This window comes from Pelecanus crispus, chromosome 6, assembly GCF_030463565.1.
Source record: "Pelecanus crispus isolate bPelCri1 chromosome 6, bPelCri1.pri, whole genome shotgun sequence".
Lineage (NCBI taxonomy): Eukaryota > Metazoa > Chordata > Aves > Pelecaniformes > Pelecanidae > Pelecanus > Pelecanus crispus.
The window spans coordinates 61566507-61587915 of record NC_134648.1 but is presented as its reverse complement, the minus strand read 5'-3'; the positions used below and the strand labels follow the sequence as shown (position 1 = coordinate 61587915).

Genomic DNA, 21409 nt, shown 5'->3' with positions numbered 1-21409 from the left:
GTATCTTAGTTTCCAAACTTTGGCATGAATTTCCTACTGTGTTTGCCATGGTAACCAAGCAGCCTGAGTCTCTACTTGAAATTCTGTTTAACTGTTTAGTGCTGTGTATTGACCAAGATACATTAACATCCTAATGCATTCCAAAGAGCGAAGCAAGCAATTCTCATACTGGAGGAATCACCTTATTAACTATTACAAACCTCAAAGGATTTTTGTTGTTTAAGATGGGATGGTAATGGGGAAACTTCATTGCCAAAGACGTGCATAAATAGCAACCAAATAAAGAGAATGCACTCAGATGTGAGGAACAAGGTATATTCACTATATAAGGAGCTACACTAGAATGGCAAAGAGTCTCTATTTGACACTATGTTCTCTCCTGCAAATCAAGACTTTGCATTCACAGCAGAAAAGAAAATTTGTTCCAAGAGTGTATTTAAATGAGAAAGACAGTTTCATGCATTAAAGCTTGTATCCTGGTAGAAAACCTTCTGGTGCAAGAGGGGCCAGGTAATGGGCTAACTTACTTGAAGTTCTAGGATTAACATTAGCAGGGCAAAGGCAAGCCACAGTTGCTAGCTTTTCTTAGTTTCCATTTTGAAGAAAGATCTTTCTTCAAACATTCAGCTCAAATACAGGATCATGAATAAGAAAACATCTGTTTTAAGCACATAGAATCTTTCCTAATTCCCAGAAAACATACCAAATACCTCAGCATACTCAAATTTATATAAAAGTAAATAAAGAACAGATTTGGAAAACTTGAAACAAAAGAAGGTTTACTGCTTAGGTTTTTTTTTTTTTTTCAGTCTCACTACCCCATGTGATAAAAAAAGAAGTAAAGGTTGGCTGGTCACCTCTTTTTCTAATAAATTAATGCACCCACTATTACCCGACGTAATTATTCAACAAAATCTCTACCTCCACTCATGGTTAAAGATGGGATGAAATAGTTCTGACCTTCAATGACTGCTATATAAATGCAGATTTACAATACAGAGAACCATCTCTAAGAAAATCTAAAACCCAAAACAAAACCACCTGAAGCTTCCTTACAAAACTACTGAGATACTGTTACCACAAAACATTGCAGATATCATGGAAAGAGCATGCTGAGTCAGCTGTACTTCCATTCTTTCATTGGACTTTAGTGTCTCCAGCTCCTCAATATCGTGCACTTCATTTCCTCTTCTGGATCTAAAAGCCAGTAAGGTAGCCTCACTGGGTACCATACATACAGACAGTTGGATTCGTATCATTATAAACACATTATCTTCATTCTGTTCATCTGGCTCATCTCTAAGAAGTTTCTGGATGAAATGCTCTGCCTCTTCATAAAACCTGTTCTGTACTTCGCTGTGGTGGGTTGACCCTGGCTGGACACCAGGTGCCACCAAAGCTGCTCTATCACTCCCCTCCTCAGCTGGACAGGGGAGAGAAAATGTAACGAAAGGCTCCTGGGTCAAGATAAGGACAGGGAGATCGTTCACCAATTACCATCATGGGCAAAACTGACGTGACTTGGGGAAATTAGTTTAATTTATTGCCAATCAAATCAGAGTAGGGCAATGACAAATAAAAGCCAAATCTTAAAGCACCTTCCCCCCACCCTTCCCTTCCTCCCAGGCTTAACCTTACTCCTGATTTGCTCTACCTCCTCCCCCTGAGCAGTGCAGAGGGACAGAGAATGGGGGTTGCGGTCAGTTCATCACGCATTGTCTCTGTTGCTCCTTCCTCCTCAGGGGAGGACTCCTCACACTCTTCCCCTGTTCCAGCACGGGGTCCTTCCCACAGGAGACAGTCCTCCACGAACTTATCCAACTGAGTCCATCCCACAGGCTGCAGTTCTTCACAATCTGCTCCAGCATGGGTCCCTCCCACGGGGTGCAATCCTTCAGGAGCAGACTCCTCCAGCGTGTGTCCCCCACAGGATCACAAGTCCTGCCACCAAACCTGCTCCAGCCTGGACTCCTCTCTCCACAGGGCTGCAGGTCCTGCCAGGAGTGCGCGCCAGCGTGGGCTTCCCACAGGGTCACAGACTCCTTTGGGCACATCTCCCTGTTCCGTTGTGGGGTCCTCCACAGGCTGCAGGGGCACAGCTGCCTCACCGTGGTCTACACCACAGGCTGCAGGGGAATCTCTGCTCTGGCGCCAGGAGCACCTCCTCCCCCTCCTTCTTCACTGACCTTGGTGTCTGCATGGTCGTTGCTCTCACATATTCTCACTCCTCACTCCAGCTGCAGTGTGAGTCCCGTTGTTTTTTTTTTTTTCTTTCCCTTCCTTTTTAAATATGTCATCCCAGAGGTGCCACCACTGTCACTAATGGGCTTGGCCTTGGCCAGCGGCAGGTCCATCTTGGAGCCAGCTGGCATTGGCTCCATCGGACACAGGGGAAGCTTCTAGCAGCTTCTCAGAGAAACCTGTAGCCCCCCTGCTACCAAAACCTTGCCATGCAAACCCAATACATTCCCATAGAGTCTGTAGCCTATGACACCACAGTATTTTCGTTATGCAGTTCAACTATTAGCAATAGCTTATAGCAGGACTAGTCAAAAAGCATGATCCTTCTGAACTGATCATGAATTTTGCATGATTGGGATTCGTGGGGGATCTGGCAATGTGTCTCATCCATCTAGGAAAGGTTTGGTTTATTTATTCTCTCCCTTCTTTCTTCACACTCCTTTAGAGCTTTAAGAAATAGTGATTGCTTTGCTCAGATAATTAAAATCACACTCTTTCTCCAGTTTTACATTAGACACTATCTTCTCCTAGTAGCAGGAGTTGAAAATCACCTTCATCAACACAAGCAACTAGAATTTCATACAATATTAAAGCCATCTTTTCAATGCCTTGTACAATGGCACTAAAGACACTTCCTTATTTCTATTGGCAAACCTCATTTGATACATCTTTGAATTGCATTTCTCTCTTCCTGCCTTCAACAGCTGTATCACAAGCTGGCTCAGCTTGTAATCAACATTACACCCTGGTTATCATCTTTTCAAAGTTTTATGGCTGAAGCAAAAATTCCCTAACTATGTATTTTTTCAATAAAGTTTCACTTTAGTTACTGTTCTGATATCACCTTGTTTCTCGTTATAAAATACTCTGAATATGAACAGTGATGCCTCCCAACTTTGTTATGAGAACTTCGCCATCATGTACATGCTCTTAATTCTTTGTCCTAACATTACCAATGAAAATATTAACTGTTTCCAAAACCACTCCTAGGAAACCTCAACTTGAAGCTCCCTTCTCAACAGTTGTCACAGTCCTTGTAATCAGTAAAATATGTAAAAAGATATCAAGAACTAAGCATTTTAATCCTCTTCCCATTTCAGAACAGAATGAGTTTAAGGTTCTAGAACTCCTTCAGTTAAAATATCTATTATACCAATCTAAAATTGCTAGTTCATACAAGGATGTGAACTTAAGTTTTAATTCCCCTTACTACCAGAGTATTAGACTAGAAAGGCTGAGCACCTGAACTTCAAATAAAGCTGTTTATGTAATACATGTTAATACATTAACATTTTGCTTCAGCCTATACCACAGGGAGACAGTGTTTTACTTTAAGCCAAACAAACTAACACAGAAGTCTGCTACCTCAGAATTTCAAAAGCTAAAACTGAAAGTAACTTGAAGCAGTTGAGAATTCTTCACAGTTCTTTGAGGGTTCATTTGTTGTTGTGGTGGGGTGTTTTGTTGTTTTGGTTTTGTTGGGGGTTTTTTTGGAGGGGGGCAGCGGGGGTAAGTAGTAGTCTTGAATGTTTTTATCTACATAAATACAATCAAGAATAAGCCTTAAGAAAATATCTGCCTGTCACTGAAGTCACAGGCAGCCAAAGGGTTTTTAGCAGAAGTTTTCACTGTTAGGAATATGGTGAATTAAAAAGCAACTGATTTCACAATAGTAGAGAGCATACCAAATATTCACAGGCATTGAATAAAGTTCATGCTGCAATACTCCTTATGGACTATCACATATTGCGTAAAGAATGTACCATCTTCTGTAAAGCTTCGAATACACTGAAACACCTATTTTAGTCTCTTAATTTTCTCAGTTCCTCAGAAGTGAAGCGTACTATAAGAAGTATCTCCTTCCTTAACTACACTTCATAATTAAGTTCTACAAGGTTCACTTAAGATTCATGCTTAGTTAACTCTAACTCCTTTGCCAATAGTTACAGTCTATTAAGTTATAACAGATTCATAGCTGTACAGTAAAAAAGTAACAGTTATCTTTCTGATCTACTTGTTCCTTATCCTCCAGTGGATCCTTTCATTTCCTCCTACTCCTACAGTCTAGTCACACTGTTGCCTACACTTATAATCAGTCCTTTCTCACCTGTTTTTAATGCTGAATGAGGCATGATTCAGATGAGCTGAAGAAAGATAGATACATATGCTAGATATAAGATACAAATTAAAATAAGGAACATAGGTATGTAAATATCAAACGGATTCCAAGTAAAACCACACATTCTGGCACAATTCAGCAAATGTTGTCATTCAGTTCACGGGCTCAGTTGGGATACTTATAAAACATTTAGTCAGTTACTTTCACTGGGAAATGGTTTAAATTGGCTCAGCTCTGTAAGTAAAACTGGTTAGAAAATTACACCTGTTAAAGGTGACACATTTAAAATCAGAGCTGGCAGGCTGCTTTTAGATGGCCCCCAAAACATGGAACAAACTGGCAACATTGCATGACTTAATGATAGCGTCATCTCTGAGTTGTTCATCTCCTCCCCGTGCACACACACACAAAGTTACCTGACCTGTTGGACTAGTGTTCTAGTCAGTCACACCTTCAACACAATTACTTTCACTTTAGCTTTGACTTTTCTTCTCTAATACACTGGTATGGTTTTGTTGTGATACCAGAAAAATGCACTTTAACAATACATGCACACCTATCAATAGCATCCTTTGAGGTTGACTGTATATACAGCTTGCCAGACACAGAATTGCTGCTTTTGTTTTTTCTTTCAAGTGATCAGACATCCACAAAGTATCCTTAAAATACATCACTGAAAATTAAGTTCCCTGTTGAAAGACTAAGGTTGCTATAGCTTCATCACTGAAATTGTTCAAATTTCACTTCTTCTAACTTTAAAAAGATCAAAACATAGTAACATTAAGTAGTTGGCTTTACAAGTGTGTTTTATGGCAAAAAAACCCCCACCACCTGCACTCCCTTGACAATATCCTAATCTTTTCCGATTTTAACAGTAAAGCTTAAAGTAGAACATTCCTCTCTAAGGGTGTTCAGAAGTATTGAAACAAACAAAATATACAGAGACTTGAAACATACAAAGAACAAATAACCAAAAAGCCTGATTCAGGGAATCAGCATTAGGCCTAACTTTATTAATTGATTTACTTGAAATTTGCAAGCTACTATGTGATCCTTAGTACTAAAATACAGCAAGTTCAGTTTCATGTAGACTTGTCAACAGGTAGAAGCAAAGTATAAATTTATACTGCATAATAACATATCCAGTACAACTCCATTATACTAAATAACATGTAGGCAAGTAGTAGTAGGTTGAGTTTCCACCAGTCTGCCACCCCGGTATTTATCTTTGAAAGTTTCCCCCATCCCCTTTTCAGCACATAAGAGGAAAAGTTATTTCTTCGGCGGGGTGGGAAGACAGCCGCAAAAGAGCTCAGGATTATCCGTTGCTATAACAAAACAATGTTTTAGTCCAACAGTGTAAATTCACTGCTTGTAAGAAAAAATTATCTGTTACAGAAAAGCAGCCTGAATAATTGTACCCTGCATTGCCCTGTTGCTATAGAAACTTATTTCACTGTAGCAGTTAATTGTTAATCAATTTATATTTTTTGCATTACAAAGCTCCATAAGAGTCAAATACAACACAGTAATGTCTGTCCAGCAAGTCGGAATCATGTCTTTTCTGGCTACTATTGGATTTTGCAAGCTCTACAGGAATGCCAGACGTTTTGATACAGTATTTTTATTAAGCCCATAACTCCATCATGTTGCAGCATGTTAACAAAATATTACTAGAACAAAGCCCTAATTACTTTTGTACTAAAAATAAGATGTAACTGGATGTTATTCCAAGAGCCCCAGAACAGTCCTACAGAAAGTTTTGTGAATAAATTGTTGACCGAATGTATAACCTACGCTCCAAAACCAGAATGAGGCCCATTGGTTTATGCTTTTTGTGGTCATATTTAGTAACAGACAGATGAAATAACATATTTGCCCTAACTCTTGTCCTGAAGTTGTTAATTTGCAATGCATCTTCCTTCTGGAGCTGAAGACATTTCATAACAACCCAACCCAGCTAGGCAAAAAGTGTTACAGAACAAGAATAGGAGCACAGGCTACTAGAAAACAAGTATCAAGGACCAAATCCCTAACACAGATACACTGCAGTGAACTCAGATTCTCACAATCCCATACATACAAGGTCTAGGATATCACCTAGTCTGCAAACCAGAATCCCGCTTCAGAAGTTTTAGAGCAAAAGGCAGCATGTTCCCAATTTCAGCACTAGCTTTCCCAATAGCATTAAAGTAAGCAAAGTATTAAGACACTTTAAGTAATAGTAAGTGCTGACAGCTTCACTGGTGCAGATATTATGTGGAAAAAGAACCCTTTTGCCTGCTATTAATCACTTTCTTTAAAAATTAAAAGGCTAAAAGGATTTAATGTACCAATAGTCACATAACATTCTCTTTCCTCAGGCTTTCCTCAAGAGTAGGAAGGAGTGATCAGTCTATCTATTGTCACCTACCGATCTTCCTGCAGACAGTAGTGCCGGCTACTGAGTAAACTGCCCACATCTTAAGCATTTTGCTAAAGGTCCTAACAGAAGCCTATATGAGGGCACAGAACTGAACACAGTCAGGCTACTGACAGCACACAGCCCAGCTATTAAATCATTCCTCCCATTGATATGGGCATACTAATACTATGCACGCTAGGGATTTCTGCTGTCCAAAATAATCATACCTTTAGCCAGCACTGGTATCAGCAGACTGTCCAAATCTAAATTCTCAGTCATATCAATGTGCACTGCAAGTGCCACAGCTGCAAGATGCCTACTAATCAGAGGTCATACAAGTGAAGAAAGAGTTCCCAAATGATTGAAGAGCACTGATCTTACTAGCATTCCCCTTTGGCTCTCTCTTACGTACAAGCAAAACCTTTACCAATTTAGGACTAACAAAAAACAATACACAGATCAACCAGATCAATGCCAGCCCAATACTTTTTTGCAAAAGGGGTTACCTGTTCAGAGGTAACAGACATGCATGCTGCTACAGTGCAACACAGAGTTAGAGCAGCTAAGCAAGCTGCCTCTAGACTGCTGTGCTAACTTAATTGACAACGAGCACTTTGTTACCCTAACAATGAGGAAAAGTATGAATCATCTTGAGCATCGCTAAAGGCAGCTTCATCTGGGCATCTATCTGAATTGTTCAGAACAGTTGTTTGCCCCATCTCTCTGATTCAAAAGTGGTAACATGTGCTCATGCTTCCATCCCAGTTCAGCCCAGTGCATTTACACAGACATAGAGGCTGTATTTTGGGTAAAACACAGAACTACACTTGAACAGTCACTTCATTAGCACAGAGTTTATTCTGGCTACACTGTTAGCAGGTTGGAAACTTCATCTAGAACAGCCTCTTAAAACTTTGCAGGTGTTTACATGACACAGAGACAGAAGTTACTCTGTACAAGGGACCACAGTTTCACTGTGAGAAGGGCAAGCCATTCCCATGTGGTAAACTGTTGCGAACATAACTGGATGGCTGCCTTTAGAGGGGATAGAGCATAAGATCACATTCTGTAGTAACAGCAAGATTTTGCTAGAAGTCACCTGTTGAGATATATAGCTAATGCTATTAAACAGCAATAATTCCCTAGTCAACCCAAGCATCTTTCCTTTACAAGCTCCACACTGTATTTCTGAAAGTCTTCTATGGGAAAAAAAACCTCCTCCTGGATCAATGTATCACACTGAACACCACACTTTAAAAAACAAGCAAACACACACACACAAGACACAAACAAACAAAAAAAACCACCAAACAACTTTTGTTATTTATAAGCAATAGAGTAGTAATTTGAACTGACACATACCAACACATGCAAGATGGGCTATACCTGTAATACAGGTAAGAAATATTGCATTCTGCAGTATACACGGTATCAAACTTCAAAAGTGGTATTGCCTAACCATGCAACTATTCCTGCACTCGCAAATTATTTTTTAAAGATAGATCCTCCTGACAGCCTACGTGTAAAAAGGTAGCTATTGAAGGTCTCTGGCCCACTCTCCTATTACAAAGGCTCAAAAAAACCCCGAACAACAAAACATAACAACCAAAAAACCCAATGTCTAAAAATACTTCCATTTAAAAAGAAAGTCCGAAAAATAAATCCAACTGTGTGCTATACAGATCCTAGTAGGAAAGGTAGAAATTTGAAAGAAAATGCACACTAAGCCTCTATCTATGGCTTCACAACAAAGTATTAAAATTTACTTTTAAAGCTAGTCTTCCCCATTCAGACCACTGAATTATATAAATCCAAACATCTAAACTATAATTTAAATCTTATTAACATGATTTAACAACAACATCAAAAAAAGTGTAACTATTTTTCTGTAATACTAAGGACAGTAACTAATAGAAAACCAGAAAAATCAAGACAACAACAAAAAAATATTTTACAACAACTTCTACCAAAATTTCATTTCAATGACAGCTTCAAACTTGTATCAGGGTCATGTTCCAATATCCACTTCAAATCTAAAGAAAACGTGCACAACTTTTGTAGAAGTCTCAGTTACAAGAACTGTGACCAAAAAAAAAATATCCTTAGAAATAAATTGTCACAGTTAAAATATGACAAGACCATGACTCACAGAATTACATATTTGTTATGGTTACACTTGTAAGTTAGGAACAGAAGACTTTTTTTATTTACGTTACTCAGATTTACTGAGTTATCCTTGTGACTGTGCAGGCTAAAGTGTCGTTAAGGCATCATTCCAATAGTTTATTTCGGCACTCATGGATTTTTAACAGATAGTTTCAATATCTATTGGCATCCATTCCATCTCCTGTTGTCACTGTTCCCCCTTCCTTTAGCTGAAAGGGAGCATTAAAGCCATAAACCAGAGTCCTCTCAAAGTTTTATGTGGTATCACTTTCCTGACAAAATGTATGTAAACTTCCTCTAAGATAGTAAGAATTACTTTTTTTTTTATGCCTAGGAGACTGGGGATAATTAAGTTTGTTCATAATATCCAATGTTTTCTCCCTACTCCAGGGCATTTTTAAGTTAAAGTTCTTGCTTAGACTAGCATTTAGTCTAACATGGCACTTCACATTCTCTAGGTGTACAAAAATTAGGCATTATTAAACCAAGAACTGCTTAGTACAGCCACCTTCCAATCCACACAGAATTAAAAATGGAAACAAAAAAAAGAGTATTATTTCTTTGACCATTACAGCCACATGAGAACCTTATGATTAACTCATGAAATTAAAGACCAATTATAGTTGGTAAACCAAACTGAAAACAATTTGCAGAAAGCATCTATTAGAGATCTATCATCCCATTATGAACAGCTTTACTGAATAATGCAAGAGAAAAATCCCAACACACGTTACGACACTGCCACTGGCAAGATGTCAATTGTAGCGGCTGGTGGTCATGCCCACAAAGACTACAGGGCTACATGTAGTCTACCAACAGTCTGCTAAACAGAAGCTGGAACAAGCAAAAGCAGCTGCTTTATTTTAAGTAGCAGGGGACAAGAAATGGGTATGTAGATGCTAGAACATGGACTGCATATACATTTGGACTTACAAGTGGGGTGAGGTAAGGAAGGAAAAATACTCAATTTCTGCAAAGAACACAACAGAATATCATTACTTTAACTTACAGTATGGCATATTTAATGTTACTGTTTAGTGTCCTTAAGCTTTCTAAGAGGACAACGGCATTATTGGGCACTATTGGCACTAAATGGTATTGTTTTCAAACAGTAATTTGTCCAAGTGTGTCAATTTATAGTCATGACAACTGGACAGCAAGTGGCCTTTGGATACATGTCCTTCAAAAGAAGGTATTTCAGATGGTTCCCTTTAGCCAGAGAACTACAATAATACTTCAAACTAGGGCATTAAATGCGATTCTAGAATGTCAAACAACAATTATGGCTTGCAATACCCTCAGAGATGGGTCTAGGCAATGTTTAAATAGAGTTTGAAGCATCTTCAATGTACATTTTAACTATTAATGATTAACTAGTTACCTGTTTTGCAGACTCAAATGTCAAAGCATAATGCAAACTCCTTGTAATTTAAACATATAGCACAACCCTTTTGTAAATATTCTGACAAAGCTGGCCCACAAAACTCACTACAGACACAGAAGTGTTTTTTACAAATGACCATTATTTGCATCTGTGAGGCATTATGACTAAAATTTTGTCAGTGTGCAAAGAATAAATGTGACAATTAACGGTTTTACACTAATTTAAACTCCCCCAACTAAATTAATGTAAGTGCAATATTACTACAAATATATTTCAACACAAAATAAAAACCAAATTATACCTGCAGTGGCAAAAAGCCCCTAACCAACCACACACGCACAAAAAAATAATTCACTACCTATAAAATACTGCATACTAATTTGGGGGTTTGGCCAGCATAGCCCAGTATTCACTCTCAAACACGCCAGCCAAACAGGCAGCCATAGATAAATGAATATTACCTCAGAGAGCAATCCTTCAGAGGATATACTGCAATAGCTTACTGAAGTCAAACAGACGTGATATAGGCTTGAAGCACAGACTAGGAGAGGTAAAAGCACTACAGACTAATGTTACTATCTACAACTCAGAAGTAGCCCCCAGATAATAATCATCTTGCAAGCTCCATCAAGTGCACATATTGCATTCTCTCCCACAGCAAGAAACATTTAACACTGCAACAGTGTCATTTTAAAACAGCCTTTAAGTCTTTAGATTTCCTCGGAGTTAAACACTTAAATACCTATGGTCCTGTAATCCACATTAGCTCTTCACTATTTCCTTCAGAAGTGCCACTGAAAGAAAAGGGTTACCAAAAAACCACACCCTTCAGAAAACTCTACAGGAACATTTTGTAACGTGTCTTGGCAGTCCTTAATACAGCCCAGCTAGAATTAAGAAAGAAAACACCTATCTACATCATAAAACTTGAGCTGGTAAGTATATCCATCCATTAAACACTTGAAACAAATTTCCGAGAGACTTTAAAATACCTTCACAAGCACAGATCGACAGGTAAAGTACTACTGATCTAGCCACAATACCTCCACAGGACTGGTGAATGCAGTCCCAACATAACAACTACTCTCTACAAGACAGAGAAGAAAAAACTCAGCAAGAAATTAAGGGATTTCTTGAAAAAAAGAAATCTACAACAGAAGAAATCTACAACACCCTTTTGAAGAGGTACACCACACCCGAAAAAAGTGGACTACACAAATTCCTCCGGCACAGAAAAAGAGCATCATCCCAGTTGCAGGATGGCAGCAGATACCTGTGAGAAAAGTTCTGCTGACTTTACTGTGGTACTTACATTAGCCACCTTTGCCTGTCATCTCTTTGACAATAAGAGTGATGTTTGATTCTGGTATACATAAATATTTAAGTGCAGAACACTTTGTAGTAGAATTCGACAGTCATAGCAGTAAACCTTTCTTTAGCATCAAAACCACTGAAACAAAACAGACTGTAAGCACCTAGACAAAAGCAAAAAAAGCACACAAGGTAAACTTGCTAAAAGCAAGCACCAAGCTAATCTAATTGTCTTCTGAAAAAATAATTGGACTAGAGAAAAAGCTCAGCAGCAAATGCAACTTGTGGTTTTTAAGTTTTATGAGATACTTTTGTTAATGGATGAGAGTACACAAACTTGTGAATTACATCAAGACTGGAAGGATTTTTTTCAGTATGCAGCACAGAACTGGAAATAAAACACTCACTAATAAACTTAGAATAAAATTCAATGAAGATGCTACATAGCATTTATAAACAACAACAACAAAAAAATCAAAGCACGGATAAAAATGGAAAAAAAGCAGCAATATAAGAAACAATCCAAGTGGGTCAACACTATGAGCAGGATTCAAAAATGTCAACATTATTCAGTATGTTAGCAAGAATATTAGAAGACAGACACAGCAGGCAATAATTCTCCCTCACTCTGCACTGAAGTCACAGTGGAAGTACTGTATCTAGTTTAGGTACCACATATGCAAGCTAACAGAAGACAATATAGAGGGGAGCAATCAAACATTTGGAACCCAAGATCTGAGAAGAAAGGTTAAAAGAACTAGATTTATTTACCTTAGGAAAAATGAGAGGACAAACTGACAAGTTTTCAAATATGTAGAAGCCAAAGGCAATAGTCAACTGTTCTCTGTGTCCAGAGTAAAGAACCGCATTGAGCCTGTTTTCTTTTTCTCCTTGAACAAGAAGTTTAGCTAGATATTGCAGGGGATGGGGAAGAAAACTAAGCACCAAAACGTGTACTTTAGGGGTGCTGTGGCATTCTTGTTACTGCAGGTTTAAGAACTGGTCGCAAAGATGTAGGTATACTTCACACTACTTCAGAGCAAGCGTATCTTCAAAGATCTTTACAAATCTCAGCATGTTTATAGCTCATATATGCTATTAAAACATATGTATTTTTGGAGGCCTGACACAACTTAGCGATCTCTAAATATACAGTAATATAAACTCACCTTCCCACCACATCTTGAGGAAATCTGCTGGTTTTCTCCACAGATTCCAGCTTTCAATCCAGAATTGTATTGCCCTACTCTTCCCAGAGCAATACATTAAGCACAGTGACAAATGCCACCCATTATTATTCTGTCGTTGAGACAGGATCCTAGATGAACAGTCTACAGAATGAAAGCCATCACACCAAGGACAACATCTCTCAACTGGAAAAAGACTCCAGTATCAAGCCAGACATAAAGAAAGGTAATTTAGAGAACTGCAAAGGAAGGAATCCTACATGTCATTAGTATTTTTACTGACAACCAGGAACTGTCAGTATGCTAACTCTTAATAAAAGAAGCTGAGATATGAGATTACTTTCATCTTAGTACAAATATAATTATTTCTAAGCCACTTGCTCCCCATAAGGTTAAAATGATAGTAAACAGATTCTGCCCACCATGCCTCCACCAACCTGTGCTTACCACCTTCATCTGTTTCTATTCCAATATACTGTAATATTCTATAGCTATTGACAGACTGCTGCTTTAGGTAGCTGCAGAAAAAAGTAGAACTGAAGACAATGCTGCTTTTTGTGAGAAAGAAGTTCCAAAAAAAAAAAAAAAACAACAAACCACCCCCCCAAAACAACCAATGTTAGAAAAGTCTGTCACAAGTTAACAAAGAGAGTAGGTAGTCAGAATTTAAATACAGTGCAAAAAGCTTAATATAATGTAATAAGTTAAACTACACATTCGAATTTCGTAACTTCCAAATACATTATGTAAAAACTAAGACTGTGTACCTTGTGACACTATTGCTAATATGTACCTGTGTATGACTGTATTGTAGTGATGGTTGCAGACTAACTTGCCCAGAAACCTTTACAAAATACAGAGAATAATACATTAATTTTCATACACACATTTTTTTAAAATGAAAATGCATGAGCTTCCTAGTAGGAAGGGAAACAAATTTGATGGTTAATGTCAGTGACAATCTAGAAAGCCTTGTTTTGTCAGTCATTCCTAAGGCAAGGAAGATGAAATAGTGCTCTCTTTTTCAAGACGAATAAATCAACTAATAAATTATTTTGCAAAGCTAACCACAAACCATCTTAAAGTACCCCAAGACTGTCTCATAAGCAAGAATCAAGTAACAGCTCTCAGTCCAGATTTGAGGCTGCAGGAAAAGGCAACCTATCCAAAGCATCAATGCATCATAGTTTGAGCAATAACTTTTGAATTATTAACTTATAACCAACCCTACTCCATGAAGAAGCAAACCCCTAAAATAATAACCTCTAAATTGCTTAATCAAAATTAAGTCAACAATCCCCCAAGAGCAGGTCATTCCGAATCTGACTTAAGGCCGAAGCTTTATTCAGGTGACACCTCAGAAGGCAGTGGATCCAATCTGACAGCCCAGGCCACTGACAGGGGTAGCTTTGTTCCTTCCTCCCCACCCCTCCACCCCCCTTCCTTTGCTCTCACTGTGCCTGCTAATACCTGACCCCAAGATGAGACAGTTCAGCTCTCCAAATCAAGAGAAAATCTGCCCAGAAAAAAAGCAAGTATTTTGCTGCTGGTTTAGCAAGCTGAACTAGCTCAACCAGAGGTTGAGCACTGCCCAGACAGCAAGGAGATAGGAGCATGCTGCCAAGAGGATACTATACTGCTAGACCATCATTTTCAGCTGTCACTAGATCAGTTGATTTCATGAAAATTTACCCCTTCTGTTTAACAAGAGATCACTATACACATCTAACCTTAAAGCCCAAGTTAAGGAGAGCTGAAAGGGAAAGCCCACTGACACTCAAGACACTTGAGAATAACTACACACTTACATAAGTAAAGCAACGACATCTCATTCCATCACAGTTTAATTTCTCCTTACTAAACTATGGGTTTATTTCTCTTTTCAGTGAATCCAAATCAGAAAGCAGTATTTTTCCGGAAGCCCACATTGCCTTATTAACACAAAGAGAGCTGCATAAGTTTCATTATAAAACCAACAATGCACTGGCTCATAACTAATGTGCTTTCTATGACATAGAAAACATGGTAACATGTTTCATGGTAGTGATAAAGTTTAGCAGTAACATGGTAACATGAAACAGTAAATACTCGGCTTCCTTTTAAAAGAGGCAAAGAACAAAGTTGGGAGAAAATACCTTTTTGCTTCAAAAAGTCTCTAAGACAGCTTGAAATGCTGTCCAAAACTCTCTCTACCAAACTATTATCATTGTCTATTAGTACTCCAATCTCCACACCACTGTCCTGGACACTAGACCTAACTTTCCAACTAAGTTTCTTGGAAGAAGGATCAAAGTTCAAGAAACATCCCTGGAAACATTTTTTCTTTATATAGGTTAAATATCCTAAACAGAACACATACATTAGCAGTCTACTTAAAAAGGTAACTTACAAACTAAATGTAGCAGATGCAATGTATTTAAGATTTAAGGGAAACTAAAGAAGAAAGCTTAGCATCATTGATTTCAAGAAATATCCTTTCAAGTGGTATCTTTGGCTCAATGTTACATTATTTATTCTTAAGTATCATTCACGGCTTAAGTGTGACTCTTACTTGATGTGTACTGATCTGCAATGGATTACTGATGCAAGAATTATCTCAGTATCAGACAGACATGGGTACTTAAAGTCCTGGTGGTTCTTTCACTCATTGTAGCAAAAATACAGCATTTTCTTAGCAAGAAAAGAAGCAGACCTTAAAAAAAGACAAAATCATAGCTACCTGATATATACACACAGCACAGCTTCACTAAATTCAACTCATACTCTAATATTCTAATATGACTTAGCCAAAATGAAAATTATAGCCTGAAAGTAATTAGGGAAATTTTTTTAAAGGGATACTTAGATAATTATGACCTAACAGTTAAAATTGAAGTTATTAGCATCTGTATTATTATCACAAATAGGTTGGTCTTCAACAGACACAGCCCCTCTCCCCCTCCTGTCCCCAAGAACAGGAAGGCATGCAGAGTTTCATAGTTTGTCCAGTTTAACCCAGAATTACATACTATCAATTTAGGTAACAACAGCTCTCTCCCTCTTACCGTAGCCACAAGATACAACTTTTAATTACGAAAAGCTCAAATAATCAGTTGAAAGACAGTCAGCCTGTTCTTCTGTCAACTCTGGACATAGACAAAACAATGACTTCCAATTGAATAGTTTCAAAATAAATTCCAAAGAAGCAAGTATTAAAAGTTTAAGACAGACCATCTTCCCCATTCTTATATAAAGCATTTTCCTTAAGTGTGTTTCAATCTATTTCAGCTCTTTCTCTAGGTTCACTTTACTAAAGTTAATGTATTATACATGTAGAATATACAGTGTATTTGAAATTGTTAACACTGTAAAAGGTCATTTAAATTAATTCTGTTCTAACAATGTGTATGTTTTACACTACTCTGAGAAAAAAGTACTTAACACCGTAACAGGTATGCTTCAAAGCTCACGTTAACAATCCGACAATCTAAAATTTTCTCAGTTACTGTGTAGCACACCAGCAGCTTTTAGCATCTAAAAAAAAAAATTAAAATACTCAGCTCAAAACAATTTTTATAATTTGAAAAAGTTATTCAGTTCACTATCCTCAATGAAGTTACAGGCTTTAGATTTTCATTTTTCAGAAGTGTGGCAAGAGATGACTAAGACAACTTGCAAGAATCACATGTACCATTACTAAACTACACAAAGGCCTGCTCTGTAGGCTAAGTGAGAGAACTCTGCAGCTACTTTGTATGGAAAAAATGAACATAAGATATCAGAATCCAAACATGGTAATAATTTAGGATACAGATTTTCAGAGATATTGCCACCCACAATACCTTGTAAACAGTAAAGATAGCAACTGTTTAAAAATAGCAAATACTGTTTGATACAAAATATTCATCGCATGCTTAAAGAAAATATTGTCCAAATATTATTTAAAACATAACTAGATTATTAAAATTCATTAAATGGTGAAACTAAAATCCATACGTACACTTTTCCATGTAATTATACAGGACATATCAGATCTGTTAAGTCACAGTGAACAGATAACCACGCAGGCTTTATTCTCCAGTTGGTGCTTACATTTTATACAGAGGAGGAAGTGATACGGGCACTAGCTCAGGACATAGCAGATTCAGGTACAATTCCTTGCTCATCTACAAGCTTCCTGCACAGCCTTGCATATGTCACTAGTTCTCTGTGCCTTCATCCCATGTTGAATGGTGGGCCAAGAGCAGGAAGATTTCAAGGTACTCACATTATGGCAGCCGAGTCCCAAGTATGTAAGATAACAAACACCCACTTTTTTGAAACATAAAATAGGAAGTTGACAATCATTATATCTGTGTTTACATGTATTAGGAGTGACACACATTCACTCGGCATGACAAATCCTGAATCCTTCTCTAAATCCCATAAAACGAAGGGCCTCAAGAAACAAGTAGAAAGGGTTTGTCCATAAATATGGTGACCCAAGAGAGCAAATGCATGCACTGTTAGTCCTACATCAAATAATGACAGGTAAGGAGTCTTTCTCAAGTGCATCAATGTTTTTTTCCTGTAAAAGCAACTTTCTCTGTGTTAATTATCTGATATTTAAAACTCTGCTCATTACCCTGCTTCCATTTAGAAACAATCCTAAAATCAGTCCACGCTTCAAAGTCACGATAAAGGCCTAAAATTACATTAGCCATTCAGTCAAAGCTAGAAAGATCCTGGAAGCAGGGATTTGACACCATCATAATGACACCAGGCATTAGTGTCCAGCAAACTCAGACCTGAAGCAGCAGGTGAAGGAGGCCCAGGGTTGTCTTGCCAATGAAAAGCCAACCCTCATTCCTGCACGCCAAAGAGGGCCCAAGCAATCACATCCCTCCACAGGGCCCCCACACACCCCTACCACTGGTGACACCGTATTTGACGTAGCCCACTAGTACCGAGCCAGCGCCGGTCCCCTCACCCAGCCCCTCCAGTCCAGGCCTACGCTCTCCCTACCCTAACCGCTACCCCACAGACCAGTTAATCGACTGAAGTCCCTGCCACAAGCAGGCCCCAACCGAGAAGCTGCCAGTCCCAAGGCCGCCGCGGGGGAGGCGAAGGAGAAGCGGCCCGGCGGGGCGGCCTCTGCCCCCCGCCCACGGCGCAGACCCCGCGGCAGAGCTCCCACACCCCACTGGCAGCCGGCGGACCCTCGACGGGCGCCGACGCGAAGCCCCCGCCACTCCCCCGCAGCCCAGCGGCCAATCCCCGGTACCTTGCGGACCCCCTTGTAGATGTAGAAGTAGAGCTCCCGGCCCACATTGAAGCAGAGCCGGTCCCCGTTGCCGCTCTGATCGTTGACGTTGACGAAGGAAACGCGGACCGGGTTGGAGCCCTGCGAGTTGAAGGGCACCCGGTTAGGCCGGCTGTACTCCGAGTGGCTCAGCAGCTTGTACAGCCCCTCCCGGGTGGTGAACTGGGTCTTAATCTCGTTCATCTCCTTCCCTCCTCCCTCCGCCGCCATCTTGGAAAGGAGCATTCATCCTGCCCCAGTGCCCGGATGTAGCGCCACTGCGCAACCGCCGCCGCCGCCGGCGCTCGCGCGGAGGCGGCCACGCAAACGGCGTAAGGGGGCGGAGCGGCGGCGCCTGTTTACTGCGCGTCTGCGCACGCGCCGGGCCGCCTGCCCTGGCCGGGCCCTCTCGGGGAGGGGGCGGGGCCTGCGGGTGGGGGCGGGGCACCGGGGGCGGCCCGCAGCGGGGGTCGCTCAAGATGGCGGCGGAGCGCGGAGGGGGTCGCGCTGCAGAGCGGCTGCTGCGGGGGATGGGGAGGGAAGGGGGCCGGGCTCCGGCTGGTGGGTGCGAGGAGAGGCTTTTCGGGCCCGCAGGGAGCCGTCGCCTCAGTACGTGGGTGTCTGCCGCTGGCAGCGCGTGGGGTGATGTGTAACCGCCAGCGCCTGAGCCGCCGAAGGGGAGCCGGCCAGGTGTCGGCGTGCGCTGGGGCAGCGCCGTTTTGTAGGGGTCATGGCTCCCAGGCGAGAGCCTCCACCACGGGGCAACCAGAATGGGGTGCCCCCACCCTGGCTACGTTCATAGGCTCGTTTGCCTTGGCCCTGGCCAGCTTTGTCCGCAGGTTACTGCCGGCGCGGCTGCCAGCCCCTGAAAGCCTGGTCAGATGGGGTTGCTAAACCCTGCTGGGAGAGTCCCATGGGTAAGTCGGTTAAGAGACAGCAAATACAAGTGTGCAGCTGTACTTTGACGCTTTGCGTCAAGGCCACGCTGCCTCTGAAGGAGACGGCACCACCATCCCTCCAGCTCTGCGCCAGCCTCTAAGCTGTCAGCTGCACACAGAGCCAGGCTGGGGAGTTGACCTGAAATGTTAACCTGAAAAACTGGTTGTCAGATAAGTCCCTTTATTGTTCTGACCATCGTGCAGCTATACAACCAGCTGTGTTGCACAGTGAACCAGATCAATGTGAGAAGGAAGTGGCATAGGGTTGGAAAGGATTGTTTTCACTGGGCAGGGAGGCAGGACTGTTTCTTAAGCTGAAACTGCTGCCGAAAGAGTTTGTCTAACTACAGCCTCATGATTGACTCAAACTAATCTAAGACTGATCTCCAACTGTAAAAAAACGGCTTTGACCTCTGCTCTATCTTCAGGTATGTATTTCCATTACCTCCCTTGCATCAGTTCTAGCGATCATGCAACCAAAGGGTGAGTCAGATCCGCTTGAAAACTAACACACACAAAGAAATGACAGGTTCTCAGGTAAGCAAACTGTTGATCAGCAACCAGGCTGAACGAACTCATCACAGAATTGCTAGAGCCAAAATAAGGAGGGCGTTGGGAATGTGCAGCTAGGGGAAGATTAGCAGCACAGAGTTAGATCATCTTATAGTAACAATAAAAAACACACTTTAAGGTATAGTTTCATGCTGTAGCTGTGTTGCTCTAATGTGGCTGCTACCAAGGGGCTGTCTTGTTTCTTGACTGTGACTGTGCTGCTTCCTTCAGCAGCTGCAGTGCTCATCTGACCTCATGATGAGCCATTTATAAAAGATAAATGGATAGACAATTAAACTCCCTGCACATGTGAAATTAATAGGGTTAAATGAAAAACACTGACTGTGCAAGGGAGGGGACAGGAATGCACAGCAGAGCTGGAGGGAAGCAGGACCTCCCTTTCTTTCCACTAGATCAGCTTAAACACAGAAGTCCACTCAGACTCCAGGGGGTTAAAGGGATTTACCTTCAAATCAATTTAGTTCAAAGAGATTTAGTTTGCAGCTAAATACTATCTTGCTGCTCACCATCAAAATATTAATAGAAGGTAGCTGAGAGACATGAAACAGCTGAAGATCTCCAGGTTAACTCATGCAGAACAGAGTATGTATCAGTGAATATCTGAACAAGTGCAGCTAATCAAACTTCCAAAAGACCAGGTATTGAAGCCTTGCTTGAAATTCTTGCGATAAAGCCAATCAATAATGACCAATAGATTTTGACAGCTTATCAGCCAGCCCTGCCAGATGGTATTGATGACCTCCTAAAAGCACATAAAGTAGGTGAGCAGACCTGCAATTATTTTAAGAATCATCTCAAGAGCGGTTCTTTCATGCAGAAATTTCATGAATGGACTTCCAGAGAGAAGGTCAGAATGTTTTCAGCCACCAAAAGAAGAGCAGGAAATGCAAGGATCTCTAAATAATAATAATATTCAAAACAGACAAGGATTTAACCAAAAAGAGTTGCTGCAAGCAAGCATACTCAGTATGTCTTATTTGTTACACACTGACAACATTGGATAGATCACTTTGAAGAACAAAGCAGGCAACTTTGGTAGAGGGACCACGTGGAATGCAAATTGTACTGAAAGCACAGCAGGCCGTCTGTCACTGATGGAATGAGTGTCATCCAAAGAATAAACAAAGTTAACAAGTACCTGGTCATCAGCAGTGCATGATGGTGCAGAAAGTCAAAGAATTGATGTAGTGTTTAACATTTACCAAGAAACATCAATGAAAGCTGCTGAGAGATTCCACAGAGAATCCAAGACAAATATTCATTTGAAAAACACAGCTGCAAGTCACAGGAACGCTATTGTACAGCTCCATCAACAATACTCATCAAATGCTTGGTTAAAAAAATGGGAAAAAAGAGATTACAGAGATAAGCCTTATGAAAAAATTCTCTGTACCACTTGTAAATTCTTCTGTTTCAAGCTAACCAAAGATGAGAGTTCTGAAATGATCCCATGAGGACACCCTTCAATGTGGTGTTTTGTATGCACTGCACAACCAATAAATTGAAATCAGTCAGAATCACTGCTGTATCGTGCCTTTACTTCTTGCAAATATTTTGGCAAATTGGAAAACAGATATGAGCAAAATTCACTAACGTTAATAAAATAGCATGGTCCTTTCAGATTGATTTATGCAGAGCATAAATTGGTCCTGCAGCTTTTCAGGATGTAGTATTAATAGTGCTTTTGCTGGCCATGAGGAAACTGCAGCCTTAAAACTTATGCAATACAAGTACAGTTATCAACAAAACTTCAATGCTTGAATTTGAATGCCATCTGTTACTTCCCTAAAAGTGCAACAACTGATATTAGTAATGCTTTTACCACT

The 21409-nt window shown here is 40.3% G+C and overlaps 1 protein-coding gene across 8 annotated transcripts in view; it reads right to left on the bottom strand.

Annotated features, from left to right (window-relative positions):
- Positions 1-18318, bottom strand: part of WDR20 (WD repeat domain 20) — a 49287-nt gene extending 30969 nt beyond the window's left edge. For 4 of the 8 annotated variants that reach the window (XR_012831156.1, XM_075713357.1, XM_075713358.1 and 1 more), the window contains exon 1: positions 18055-18309. Coding sequence is in view for 7 of the 8 variants with exons in the window: in XM_075713357.1 (XP_075569472.1) it covers positions 18055-18303 (249 nt within the window). In the remaining variant the exon portion in view is untranslated. Of the gene's footprint in view, positions 1-17969; positions 17991-18033 lie in introns of all 8 variants that reach the window. The other 4 variants (XM_075713352.1, XM_075713354.1, XM_075713350.1 and 1 more) reach the window with 2 other exon arrangements.
- Positions 18319-21409: the final 3091 nt, after the last annotated feature.